Source organism: Peromyscus leucopus, chromosome 3, assembly GCF_004664715.2.
Source record: "Peromyscus leucopus breed LL Stock chromosome 3, UCI_PerLeu_2.1, whole genome shotgun sequence".
Lineage (NCBI taxonomy): Eukaryota > Metazoa > Chordata > Mammalia > Rodentia > Cricetidae > Peromyscus > Peromyscus leucopus.
The window spans coordinates 35,420,800-35,434,614 of NC_051065.1; the positions used below are offsets into that span (position 1 = coordinate 35,420,800).

Consider the following 13,815-nt stretch of genomic DNA (forward strand, 5'->3'; position numbering starts at 1 on the left):
AGGCTAGCCACAGTGAGTTCTGGCCAGCCAGGACTACAAAGTGAGACCCTGTCTCAAAAATAAAGCAAAGCAAAACAAACAAAAGACCCTAAGTAAACAGAATTTTTTAAAAACCACACCCAAAGATGTCTTGGAGTTAGGCAAATACATTTTAAATCTTCAAACAATAAACGTCTTTATAATTAAATGTCCTTGCACAGTTTTAAGACAAATGGAGCAACAAATGAATGTCTCCAGACCAGACGTTGCATATGGTTACTTAGTGACCTACACATTTAGCAGGAAGGCTACCTGGCAGGAGACTCGATATGAAGGGAAAATATACCCACCATGAGGCGCAAGAGAAGGAATGGAAGTGAAAATACCACATGTGCTCAAAACCACATGTGCTTTGTAAAACCTGCACTGCGGACACAGACTACACTGTCACTCAAGACCAAGGGGAACAGTCCTTTCTGGAGCTAGGAGAGATTATGGGAACTCAGAATGGAACTGATGCTCTTTGGAAAGCTTAATATGGGAATCCCTGATAATCAGTGACAGTGACATCAGCAGGTAGGCTTCATTTACACACACACACACACACACACACACACACACAGAAGCAAGCTGAGATGGAATTGTCTGTCAGTAGATAACTGCTCCAACTTCCCAACATGGAGTACTGAGCCTTCATTGGGAAGTGAACTGACAATGGTTTGTTTTCTAACAAATCTCCGACTGAGCATCTCCTTGATTAAATTGCTTTTAGAAAATCTGTTCCATTATCCTTGTCATTTTAGAGACTCAAAGCTACCTGAAGCAGTCTAACCCATGATTCATAGTAACGCTTTCTTTTGAATGACTATCTTGAACCAGAGCATTTTATAAGCAAAACAATAAGGGTAATTTCAATGACAACATGAACTAGTCCATTTCAAGGTGCTGTAGACAGTGATGTCGAACGGATGAGTTAGCAGTGGCTGCTAGTTTTCCCTTTTGTTCCTTTTTCCTTCAACTTTTCAGATACTGTGGTGACGGTGTAGAAGAAAAGCTAAGGGGATATACTTTTTTCAATCATATACAATTTGAATTTCTACAAACCAAACATAAAGCACTAAAGATAACCTGAAAAAGAAAATGTGTAATGAGTATATTAAACAATGATTTATCTAATCTCTCTAATCTCTCATAAAACTTAAAAAAAATGAAACCTTAACAAAGCATGGGGTATGAATATCAAGACAGTTTTCATAAGGGAAGTCATATATCATAAATTTCTTTTCTAATAATTTCTGTAGTGACAAGTGGGGTCTGCTCAGTCTGAGTCATCAGATCTGTAACTTTCTGTGGGAGCATGAAGGCTGGACCTTACACAAGAATACAACTGAAGTGCTCCCTAAACCAATCTTACTCACATTGGTTTAAGAAAACAACAGGAAACCCCCACCTGCTGAACAAGAAAAATGATACAAAACCCACGCGACACATTTAATTCTAGCGTTGTATTCTTTTTCTGGGTTACTAATTAGCTGATATTTATATTGTCTAGGGAACAAGGTATTTAATACCGTCTGAGTAATCTACTGTCAGGTTTGTGTGACAGACGGGCCCAGGAAGCTGTCCAAGGGCTTTACATCAGGATTCCCTTCCTCTGGACACAAAACTGACACTTAGGGAATGTGTCATTTTAAATCAAATTGAATCATAAGACATGTGGTTTTGAAAAACAATTTTCTCCAGGTCCTGAATAGAGCTTCAAAATATAGAAACATAATATGAAGGAAAAAAAGAGTAATAATTATAATCTTAAATAAGTATATAATTTTAAACATTAAGTAACAGCACAGTGGTCTTGGATTTCTGTGAAAACACAGGCATTTTGTTTCAGTAAAACACTCTGTAGTCAAGTTATTGTTCTCAGAGACATCTTTATATGAAATTAGTTCCTCATTTTCCTTGATTCTATCATTATGACTTCAGTGAGAGTGAGGGAGACATAATGAGGAACACCATGGTACACGTGCAGCCATTGGGTTCGCAAGTGGAGCAATAAGAACAAAGGAATGGGGAATAAAAAGTAGACAAAGAAATCCGGCAGCAGGTCATCTACAAGGGAAAAGTGGACGAAAGTCGCTGTCATGGAGCTGTGGGGCTGGAGGTAAATTGAAACTGGGATTTGGCTGTGACTCAATCCTTGTCTTTCTCATTTTTGAAAAAGTATTATTTATTAGAAGAGAAATGCAATTTTATGAATGTCTATATGCTGTTTATTGCCTTCCTCTCAAACTGGCTTATCCCAAGTGAGAAGTTGGAGGGACACCCCCCAAGCCCTTCCATTCCTAATGCATCATTCTGTACTGTTCTTCCCAAGCAGGTTCACACTGGACACACGCGAAGCAAACATTGCCCACCACCAGACTTCAAATATCAGTTTGCTTCATGAAAAATTCAAAGGCACCTTTCTTTAAACGCATTTTTATAAGTAAGCACATATTCTAAAACTAAAGCTCCCTATTTTACCTAAAGACAGACAGAGATGCCTTCATCAGACATGGACCTATAAATTAAAGACGTAGCTTCATTTAGTCAAAACAGCCAGACTCTATTATAGTTCGGGCACTGGAAAAATAACAGGCAAAGGGAACTTGTCTGGTTATTTTTTCTTAAATAAAAATCAACATATTCTTTTGAAAATGTTGTTCTTGCTCATTTCCATAAATTTATTTTGTCTAATCTTATAAAAAAAAATTTCCAGCAGTAAAAATGTTATAAACATTTGTTATTTTGCCTTTTGCTTCTAAAGCAATGCATTTTATAACCAAGCTTATAAGCCATATATTTGGAAACTACTCACTTAAAATGGAGATCTTTGAAAGTAAAATGGGTTTCCACGATCCCTGTTGTTTTCACCCTGGTTCTGAGAACATCCTGCTGAGTCGGGATATAATTTGGTTGTGCTATTCTGTCCAAGTCATTGAGATAACTGAAAACAAGCAAACAACAAACACAGTGATAACAGGAACTACAGGCAAAAACTATTGCTTAAAATGAAAACTACAGCGTATTTTAATTATGTGGTGTTCTTAAGTTTTCAAGGGTCTTTATGAGCATATAAAACAACGAGTTTAAGTTTCCATATCACACAAATACTCAAGAATCATTTAGTGTCTGTTTAAATTGGTTAAGCTTTGTTTTTCAGTCATAGCAATTCAAAGGAAAGTGGCTCAAAAATGTCTAAACTAAAAACATCATGAGCTTGTTTCTTAAAATTCTTCCTTACACTTTTAGGGTAACACCGTGCTTGGGTCGATACTTTGCCCTCTGTTGAAGATTTCACAGGTCTTAATTGTGGAGGCAGTGGCAAGAAAGCTCAGCAAAGACCTTTGCTGCGATGTTGTTTCCTGCTAGCCTTATATTTCACACAGGGAAACCCACACTGTTCTGTTTGAGTCTCCCAAACCAATACAGGCTCTTGTCAGTGGCCTTACTTGCCCATCACTATTAGAGGATAAGACCCTACGGTTAAAGGTACCACACACTTCAGCTTAAGATACAGAAAAAGCAAGCTAGAACCGTTTCTTCCCTGAAGGCAAGCATTAAAGTCTCAAAGGTGCTATGTGGGCTGCTGGGAGAGAAAAGGCATCACTGGTCTTGTGAAACCTATGAGTCAAAAATCTAAGCTTCCAGGCAAGATGTCCCCATCGTTCAATAGTGGTACCACTATTACAGGGATAACCAATGCCATCTGTTTGAATCGAGACCTGCTCCACAGTTAAGAATCCTGTTAACAACTTGTCTGGGGAAGCTGTAGACACAATTATAGTTACTAAATTGATATAACATAAGCTACTTTCTAAATATGTAGGTTTATACTCACAGACAAAAGCCACTCTCAGCCTTAATGAGAAAAGCCTCTCTTTACAGTAAATGGTGGTGAATGCTGAGCCTCATGGATGTCTAAAAGAATGAGTAATGGCTGAGGGCTCAAACCTAAAGCAAAGCATCTACACCACCCTGTCTAAGGCACAGACAGCTTACCAAGAGTAAGAGGGTGCAGGGAGTATCTAAGTGCAGATCAGTGCTCTGAGAAATGCAGAGTGTATTTTTGGAAGTTTCAGTGACATTCTAGAAGTATACTGGAGACAATCTTTTTCTATACGGTTTCAATTAAAGATTACATATGCATGAGGCTTTTAGAAAACATGGGTAATAACAGCATTGCTACCACAAACATACAAGAAAAAAAATGACAGAGAAACCATTCAAATATTGTCACTCAGGAAACACGAGTTGTATAAGAATGTGCCAGGCAATTCTTCAGCACAAGTGACATGGAGATAGATTCACCAGCACATGATCACTCATTGAAGTTGAGTTCTGAAGCTGTGGCTACTTACTAGGCTGCAGAATCATTCAGCTGGTACTCTCTGGATCTGTTGAAGCAGGCTTGCACACCACTGTCTTTCCACAATCTCTTTATGACTCCAGCAAGCTCTGTAGTCATAAAGCCTTCTTCTGCAGCCCCAGCAAGCACAAAGAGCTGGCGAGCATCATCCTGCACATTCAACAAAACAAGAGGTGTTAAAGATTAAAAAAAAATTACAGATGGAGAAATACACAAGAAGAAAAACATAACTGAATTTCCTTCATGCTTTTTATAGAAGTGCCACAACTTTTCTTCAAAGCACCACTTGAAAAGTTGGCTTATGCAAAACAAAACTATAAACATAAATCACAAGCCTGTGCTTTGTGGTGCAGGTGGAAGCTATTAGAGCACCTGGGGCTGAACGAATAACTAAAGTCACAGCATATGAAGGGGCCTTAACTATCTACTGAAAGAATGTAGTAGACTGAAGATCATTAAAAAATAAAAAAGATGAATGATACAAAAAGTTATTCTCCAAATTCTTTTAATCAAGGAAGCATGACACCATAAAAGATTATCTAAAACAGAATCTAATTAAGTCTTAGCTTTTTGATACAGTTTACAGATGCAAACTACTGCCGGGGAAGAGAGAAATCAATGTGAAGAAAGCAACAATAGTTTCACAGGATAGCCTGTAGATTTTCGAGACCTTAATATACACACATGTTAATAAGCAGCTGGGAGCAGGTGTTTGCTGACCCAGACGTGGGGATGGGGAAATAAGCACAGCTTTGGAGGGGATATACCCACAATGCATGTGAGGGTGAGGAAAAACACACACAAAGTTCTAAATGAAAGAAGACTATATAAAGTTGGTCTGGATCTGCATTAGTGATGAAGCTGCTACCAATTATTGAGCCACACATAATCAACCACACTCAGTCACCGCTGCCAAAGAGAAACAGAAGAGAAGCCTCTGAGTGTAATCCCAGTTGTCTTACACAACCATGCTATTATAGAGGGGGGACAGGCGGCCAGGGGAAAGGAACTTTTACTTCATGTGTACCTTATTCACACCGAGTCTTCAGCATCTGGGCTGTAGCTCAGCATATCTTTACTAAGACCAGATGCATATTTACGTTCTCAGCTCTAATGGGTAGTAATTACCATCCCTGGTAGCACAGTGGATACTCTAGGTAGAAATAATTTAAAAACAGAACCAAACCAATCCTAGGTGTCACAAGTTACTACTTTACTGAGGTTAATTTTAGCTTGAGATGTGTGGTTTTGTACAGTAGGGGATTAAGTCATCGTTATTTCCAAGGACCATCCTTCTGAACTACAGTGGGCTCTCCAATCTTCAGGTTGAAGGTATCTGAAAAGTTTGCATGCACTAGAGTGGTACAGTGTTTTTTATATCTTTACTCTTATCATTATTCTGTGTACAATTCTGTATAAAAATCTATTACCCTATATGATCAGGTATTATTAACAATAATCTAGAAATAATTTAAAATACACAGGTAGGATTTCAAAAGATTACGTGTAAATACACTTTTTGACTTTTCTAAAATAGGTTTTTACTACACAGTCTAGGCTAGCTTCGAACCTGTGGTCCTCCTACCTCAGTGCCAACTGCTGGATTACAGGAGGGATCACCAAACCTGGAAGCCATTTTATAAATAAATTTGATCACCTTCAGATTTTGGCATTTGCTGAGTGTTCTTGAACTAATGGTCCACCACTACTGGGGGATGAACGCATTGCAGCTGAGTCTTACAGAACTGTGACGAAGGGTGAGGAAGAGAAGAGAAGTGTCTCAAGACAGGCTTACGGAGCAGACAAGCTGATGATACAAACTCATTCTACTGCTAATTCATGAAACATTTTCTTTTCAGCTGGAACTCATGGAAACTAATTAAGTTTCTCAGCATGGGAACACATTATTCAAGCATATGTTTCCCTCTTTAGTAAACCACAAGAGAAATGCATGAAAGCCAGCAACACGCACGCATCCTTAGTAAAGCAGCCCATCAGATTGCAGCCACTCTTGGTACTATTGCCCTAGTTCCAATAAGCAGTAAGGCCACCTTCTAGAAATAACCTATACACAAAAACCTTGCCATTTTTATTTACCAAACCACAGAAAACGTAATTTTGTTTAGAAAAATACTTAAGTAGGTTTTTTTAAAATATATATATATTACATTATGCAATCTTTCATCAATTTTAGTAAAGTCTTGGCAGAAGAGACCAAGACCCTCCAGTCTGGGTCACGGATCGGAGCCTATTCTTTCATACTTTCTAGGAAGATGCCCTAAAGGAAACACAGAAGGAACTCTGGACGTTGTCTTTATAAACTGTGTTCTCCCCGAGGCATTCAAATGTCTCTTCCCTTTTTAAACTGCACACGTCAGTGAGACCATGTGATCCTTTTCTTTCTATATCTGCCTCATTTGACTTAAGACCATATCCTCCAAGTCAGAAGAAAATGTTGATCAAATTTGCAGAGATAGAAAATTAAACTGTGCTTACCTGGGACAAGGGAAGTGGGTGAGGAAACAGAAAGTGTAGTTCAAAGGATAAGTAGCAAAAGGCAGGTTGAAATTAGGTAGTGCAAGGAGCTAATGCCCATCACCTAAACTAATTGTAGAGTTGCATTTTATTGGAATTATATTAATTAAGTTCATTTTAGCCACTTTTCTCATTCAAAAATGTAAGACGTGAGATGATGGACTATAGCGGTAGCTGTTCCAGCTTTGACCTTGAAGCACTGCCCCTAGTGAGGCAGCCAGTAACTGCCACACAAGCCTATGACCTGCCCCTGGGGCGTGGCCGAGATGGGAGCCCTTAAGACCCAAGATGTGTACCGCCGGCTCTCTTGTCTCCTCGTGATGCTGGATGTCAGACAAAGTCAGAGTTCTCCAGAGAACCACACTGGACCACACCTCACCTCTCCCAGGTCCTGTAACTGACCGCTTTACTGGCTGTAAATTACCCCAAAATAAACCTCTTTTAACTACCAGAGAAACTAGGTGAAGTTGCCTTGTTAGTTCTCCGTTTTAATGGACATTTTAACTTGCTTTACTATAGTAATGAGATGATGAACATGTTAAGTTGCTTTCCTGTAGTAACTATACTATTATCCTAAAGATCCCATGACATCAAATCACAAACTTCAAAACTACACAGTAAAATTAGCATTAAAAACCTCTCTTCTTCACAAAATGTCAAGGAGCTTATTCCCCTACAGTAACTGGAAGCCTGGCATGGTATGATGGTGTACAGCTATAATCCTGGTACTCAGAAGGCTGACACAGGAGCATCTCAAATACTAGGACAACCTGGGCTACACAGTGAGTGCAGTCGGTCTAAATTACAGGGAACCCTGTCTCAGGAAAAACTCTCACTGGCTGGACATTTAGCCATCAGTCACAAGTGAGCACTGAGGTAATGAATTTGAGCAGAAAGCATTATAAAAAGCTTTCTACCTAACCTTTTCTGTCGCATGGCCAAAGGCAACTTGCCTCAAGGACCACAGCCAGTCACCCAGTCATATAAATCAGTAAATGAACAACCAGTAAGCCTTTATTGTCTAAAATAATTGTCTAAAATTATGAAGTAATTGTCTAAAAACTAAAAGTCCTTCCTTGTCTAAAACAAGAAAACTTAAAACTGTGGGACAATGACTGTTTTTATCCCACTTTGGAAAAACAGTCTTTGTAAAATGTATATAAAAACAAAACTCAAAGTCATTTAGAGACATCCACAGGAGCACATAACGTCAGAGATAAAGGGACAGTGACCACGGAAGCTGGGACTGGAGTGTGGTTAGGGAAGCAGCTTACAGGGCCGTGCTGTGGTTTGAAAACCAAGAAGGGCTGGACACACAGCCCAGTTAGACCTAGTTCCACTTCCAGTCTAGCGGCTACTCCAGACCAGACCACTCTCCACATACAAGACAGCACTGTGAGCGCCATGTGGTGCACAGATTATGAATATAATGCTCACATACATAAACATAAAACAATCTTAACTTTTCTTTTTAGAGACAGAATGGACATGAACATGGAAGCAGGCCAGTTAGATATGACCCGAGAGTGTAAATCCAGGCTGATAACTGAGCTTTGGAGCCCAGAGAGGAGCCGCTTACTTTCCCCTTACTGCAGTACTGCGTTAGCCAGATAGCACAGGCTTTCCCAGGGACAGGCTAGACACTGGCTGTGGTGTGCATTTTGTCTAAAACTATCTCAGACTTTACAGGATTCAGAAGCCTCTACCTAGGCTGGGGAAGTCTTTGAAGGACCAGGATCGTTGGTTTTTGACATGTTAAGGGTCACAAAGGCAAGAAAGGGTATGCTTCCTGTGGGGCACAGAGCAGAAACCCTGCGTTTTCAGGACCAGACTCATCAGGATTCATTCAAAAGCAAAACCGCTCTTTAATAGTCAAAGCAATCTAAACCATGAAAACCCCATGGGAGACTTTTAAAGCAACGGCTAGATGACTAATCATGACACAGAAGACAAAATTCCAGATGAAAGTAATCTTTGCACAGAAAGCATCAAAAGGCTTATAAAATACAAGGAAAGCAATATGATAAACTAGATGAAAAACAGAGATAGCTCTAAACTGAAGCTCTAAGGATAACTTTCTGCTGCCAGGTCTGACATATGAATGGACATCCCTTATCCCAGTGCTTGAATCATCTATAAAATTTGCCAATGATATTGGAAATCACAAACAATGATAGCTTCTCTTCTGTGTAACCCACCATATTCCTATAGATATGCGGCTATACATGTGCACATATATACATGTACATGTGTGTATATATATACATATATATATATATATATATATATATATATATATATATATATCTTAAGAACTATAATCAGGAAAACAAAGACCTTTGGTGTGTTGGTCACACTGTGGCTCAATGCCAACCTCAGATGATGAAGGGTTGCTTAATAAAGCATGAGACAGCAACAGATTTTCTCTAAAATCAATAGTAAAAAATGATTTGAGACAAGAAGATAGTCATTTTCCTTTCCCCCTTTTAAATAGTATTTTTAAAAAATCTAGGTTAATTTTAACTCATTTAAGATTGTAAAATTTTTTACTAAATATCAGTGAATTTATTAGGAATCATGAGCTTCATTGTATCAAGAAAGGAAATTACTGGTAAATGTATTACCAAAATTTTTATGCATGTTTATGATAATATATGTTCAAATTAATAAAAAATAAAAATACTGGCATTTATGTTTTTCATGTGCATGTTCAAAAGTCAACAGAGACACAGAAATACATGATAATTATAAGTGAAGGGAGGCAAGAAAATAGCCTATGCTGGAAGCAGACATTACACTTCAAGTTTTAATGTCATTTAGCTACTTGCATAGGTATTTCTCAGGATGGAAACAATATAAAACCATGGGCTTCTCGCCACTGTCCTCTAACATGACGTGGGATACGACTGTAAGTGTCTCAGATGCTCATCCAGGGGCACAGCAAGGAAAAAGGCCTCAGGGACATTTTGAAGAAATGAGATTTGGAAACAGTAGAAATTACCGGCTATTAAAAACCTACAGTATGTAGAACAGTCTGAATTTAATGCATGCCAAGAAGATAAAAATATCAACATAAACTTATATGATAGAGGTGGTAAGATAAATCAGTATGAAAGAATGTAGTTATCCAAAACTACTGATGGATAATAAGTTATAAACAGAAAAGTACAAATATACCTTATTCTATTCATGCTGATGGATAATAAGCTGTAAGTAGGGAATCGTAAAGACAGTTTATTCTGCTCATCCAACAGAATGTTTCAGAGGGACTAAAGAACAAACAAAGATACTGAAATTGACTGCCTTACAGAACCTTTAAAGTAGCTATACATATTTGGTTAAATCTTTGATGGAGTGAAGATGTTCTAAATTAGACATAATAGAAACAATAATGTAGGGAGTTTTAATAATGAAAAACACCCAATAATGAAATGAAGAATAATAAAAAAAATATGAGAAATTACCATTTGGGAACAAAAGGCTAATGCACATGTACTTACACACCCGCAGACAATGGGTAAGCACACACAGGGCACAGGGCACTACAGAAACACAAACACAGTAGACAGACTGTGGAAGACTACACAAGTGGAAGATTCACATTACACTGAGCTAAGACTCAACTAATCACAAACCAGGCAATTCCCTTAACTCTGGCTGCGTAGAGTTAGAAAAAAAATAGTCAGATGTCTGTCAAGGTGAACTGCTAAGCATTCTTCAACAACAATCTTGCAAATCAGGCAAAGAGACATAAAACAACCAACAAGCTGACAAAAACAAACCACACATGCATTCAAGGAGAAAACGGACCACCTCCTAGGGGCCAAGTGAGGCTGGTCAGGAACATGCGTAAGTGGACCTCAGGCAGGCTTCAAGGTTCCTCACAGGATAAGGCATCTTAAGTGGCTTCCAAACAGTGAAATTATTTGCTTGGGTTTGTTTCCAATTTATTTCAGATCTAACCCTACTAGAAAAATAAAAGTCCAATGATATATAAATTATAACTTCATATTTTTAAAGCTATCCTAGTAAACACATTCTCTGCCAATTGCATGAACCTATATAAACCTGCTTTCTGGCTGTCCTTATTCTGTGCATGTTATTGTAGGCTAGCCCACAGTTCTAACTAAAGGACCCAGGGCCTAGTATGTGTTAACAGTTCTACATAATGCTTCCTACCACACAACAATCTAAACTATTAATACTTTCTTACCCAAAGGTGGACCACCCTCACTCTGAGAAAGCCTTAAAGGGACAGCAGTCATAAATTTAACTGCACTATACCAACCTTGAGAATTATTTGCTGTGGAATAATCCTTCTATACACAATGAATATGTATTACTCTCACTGGTTAATAAAGAACTGACTAGCCTATACCTGGGCAGGAAGAGACTGGGCGGAAGAGCCAGACTAGGAGGATGCTGAGAAGAAGAAAGGCAGAGTATGGAGTAGCAAGCTGATGCAGAAAAAGAAAGATGGACATGCCATACTGAGAAAAGGTACCAAGCCATCTGGCAAAGTATAGATATAAGTATGGGTTAACTGAAAATATAAGAGTTAGTTAGAAACAAGGCCGAGCTATTGGCTGAACATTTATAATTATTACTAAGCCTTTGTGTGTTTACTTGGGAGCTGCTGGTAGGAAAGAAACATCTGCTAACAATTATTTTTATTTTTCAATCAAAATAGATAATGTGTGAGCCATGGCCATACCATTTTGAACATGCCTGACCTTGCCTAAAATTGCCAATGTATACACTGTGTATAAATCTGCTAACTGCAGAAATTACCGTATACTGGTCACAATTTCTGAAAGTCTATTTCTATCCCCCTCACGTTTCAACAAGCAAAGTGCATATTAAGGTATAATCTCAGTGTGGATGGGGGAATCTCACAGAGCCCCACCCCTAGATGAAGAGCTTCAAGCGATAACCAACCGCTGAGAGAGGGTGAGACAGTCCCCCACAGAGACAGCCCTCTTGCCCCAGCATTTATGTATTTAGTCATTTATGTTACATATAGCGTGTGTATGTAACAACAATGGTTAAAAGAGGTGTCTGAACTAGGGAGAGAGGGAGGAGGGAGAGGAAAGGTGAAATTATGTAATTACACTTTAATTGTTTTTTAATTTAAAAAGATATAATCCCAACAAAAACAAGCAGGGTTTTTTAGTGTCTGTTTAGTTTCAACAGAATTAGAGAAAAATACTTCTCAAGTCCATTTGGAACAGAAATGCATAGTGGTCTTGATATTTGGTAAAAGAATAAGAGTGTAATAAAACCTACCAGGTGCCAATTCATCTGTGAAGCAATGTAAACTAACACCCTGTGAGTCTGTCAGCAATAACAGTACAATTATAGATAATAAAATCAATAATTTATTGAGGCCTGTTATGTCCAAGACATGTTATAAACAATCAGTATTGATTTTTTCTTTCTTAAAATTCTATGTGATAGATGTTCTTTTGTTTCTGATTCCAATATAATTAAACATGATTAGAGGCACTGAGTGACATAATTAGTGACTAGTCTGTGAAAGAAACAAAACTACATCAGCATAGGAAAAAAAGTGTCTATACACACAGCCAATTGCATGTTAAAGGTAGTGTTTCCAAGTCATTGGGGAATAGATTGATTACTTAATAAATGGCAATAAGGCAGGAGACAAATTATATGACATATTTAGATCCTATTTAATGGAAAACACCCACAAATAGGTGGATAGACATAGTAGAGAAAAACCATAGTACTATAGAACTTGTAATTTTCAGGTTGAGAAGTTGGGCCAGTCTGTAAGTGACCTTGCTCAGGTCTCCAGCTCCCAGGTAAGAAGCCAGACATGGCAGACTCCTGAAATGCCCTGGCTAGCCAACCAGGCTGAATTAATGAACTCCAGGTTCAATGTGAGTCCCTGTCCCAAAAAATAAGGTGGCAAGCAATTGAGAAAGACAAAAGAGGATGTGGACCTCTGCTTTCCACACAAAATGAACAGGAACATATATACTCACACACACAGGAACACACACATGGGCGCGCACACATACAGAACACACACACAAATTCAAGATCATCATTGGCTCTACCACACATTTGATGACATTTTAGGACATATGACACCCTGGCTCAGCAAGAACAACAGTAATTAGAATAATTGGACAAAGACAGGAATGTTAGAATTAATTGCAAAAACCAAACAAACAAAAATAACCAAGGAAACTAACAAAAAACTTGTGTAATAAGAAAATATTTACAACAAAGAGTAAATATCTCTAATATTCAAAGAAAACCACTGCAAAAATATTTAACAAAAATGAGAACACTCAGAGGAATCCATGAGGGAAACACAAACAGACAAAATACAAAATAAACCATTCTCATCTTCCATAAATGTCAGAGAAAAACAAAAAGCTGTTCACATTTAGAATGCTGGTATGTCTAAGTCAGTGTGACCCTCAGATAAAAGATAGTGAAAAAGGCTTGCTACCAAAGATTATTCACTCTGCCTTCACTTGTAAAGCAGATCTGTTATCCTTAGCAGAATTAAATATCTACTTTCCTTCACCTTATAACACTCACAGGAATTGCTACTTCTGAAAAGGGAATTTTCAAAGTGCCTTTAAATATGCTATTCCTTGGTTGTAGACTGCCTTTTCTTCACTTTTGCCTATAAACTTCTTACTCAGGTTATAATACTCAGCTCAAGTGTGCCTTCCTTATTTGCAGGCCCTACTTAATTCACTTTTATATTCCCAAGAGTAATTGCAAGGGGCTTGTAGTGGTTTAAATTCTATGTAGATACAAGGCACCCTGAAATACAGGACAGGTAGAATGGGAAGAGACCATGGGAGAACACACTCTCTGTGTGAATCAGTAACTGAGGAAGGCTCAGGGCA

At 38.2% G+C, this 13,815-nt stretch overlaps 1 protein-coding gene across 1 annotated transcript in view; it reads right to left on the reverse strand.

The window, feature by feature from the left end:
• Gnai1 (G protein subunit alpha i1) overlaps positions 1 to 13,815 on the reverse strand; it is an 81,463-nt gene that overhangs the window by 13,574 nt on the left and 54,074 nt on the right. The window contains exons 4-5 of the mRNA XM_028891335.2: positions 4,380 to 4,537; positions 2,837 to 2,965 (exon numbers count right to left, since the gene is read on the reverse strand). Of these exons, the coding sequence (XP_028747168.1) occupies positions 2,837 to 2,965; positions 4,380 to 4,537 (287 nt within the window). The remainder of the gene's footprint in view (positions 1 to 2,836; positions 2,966 to 4,379; positions 4,538 to 13,815) is intronic.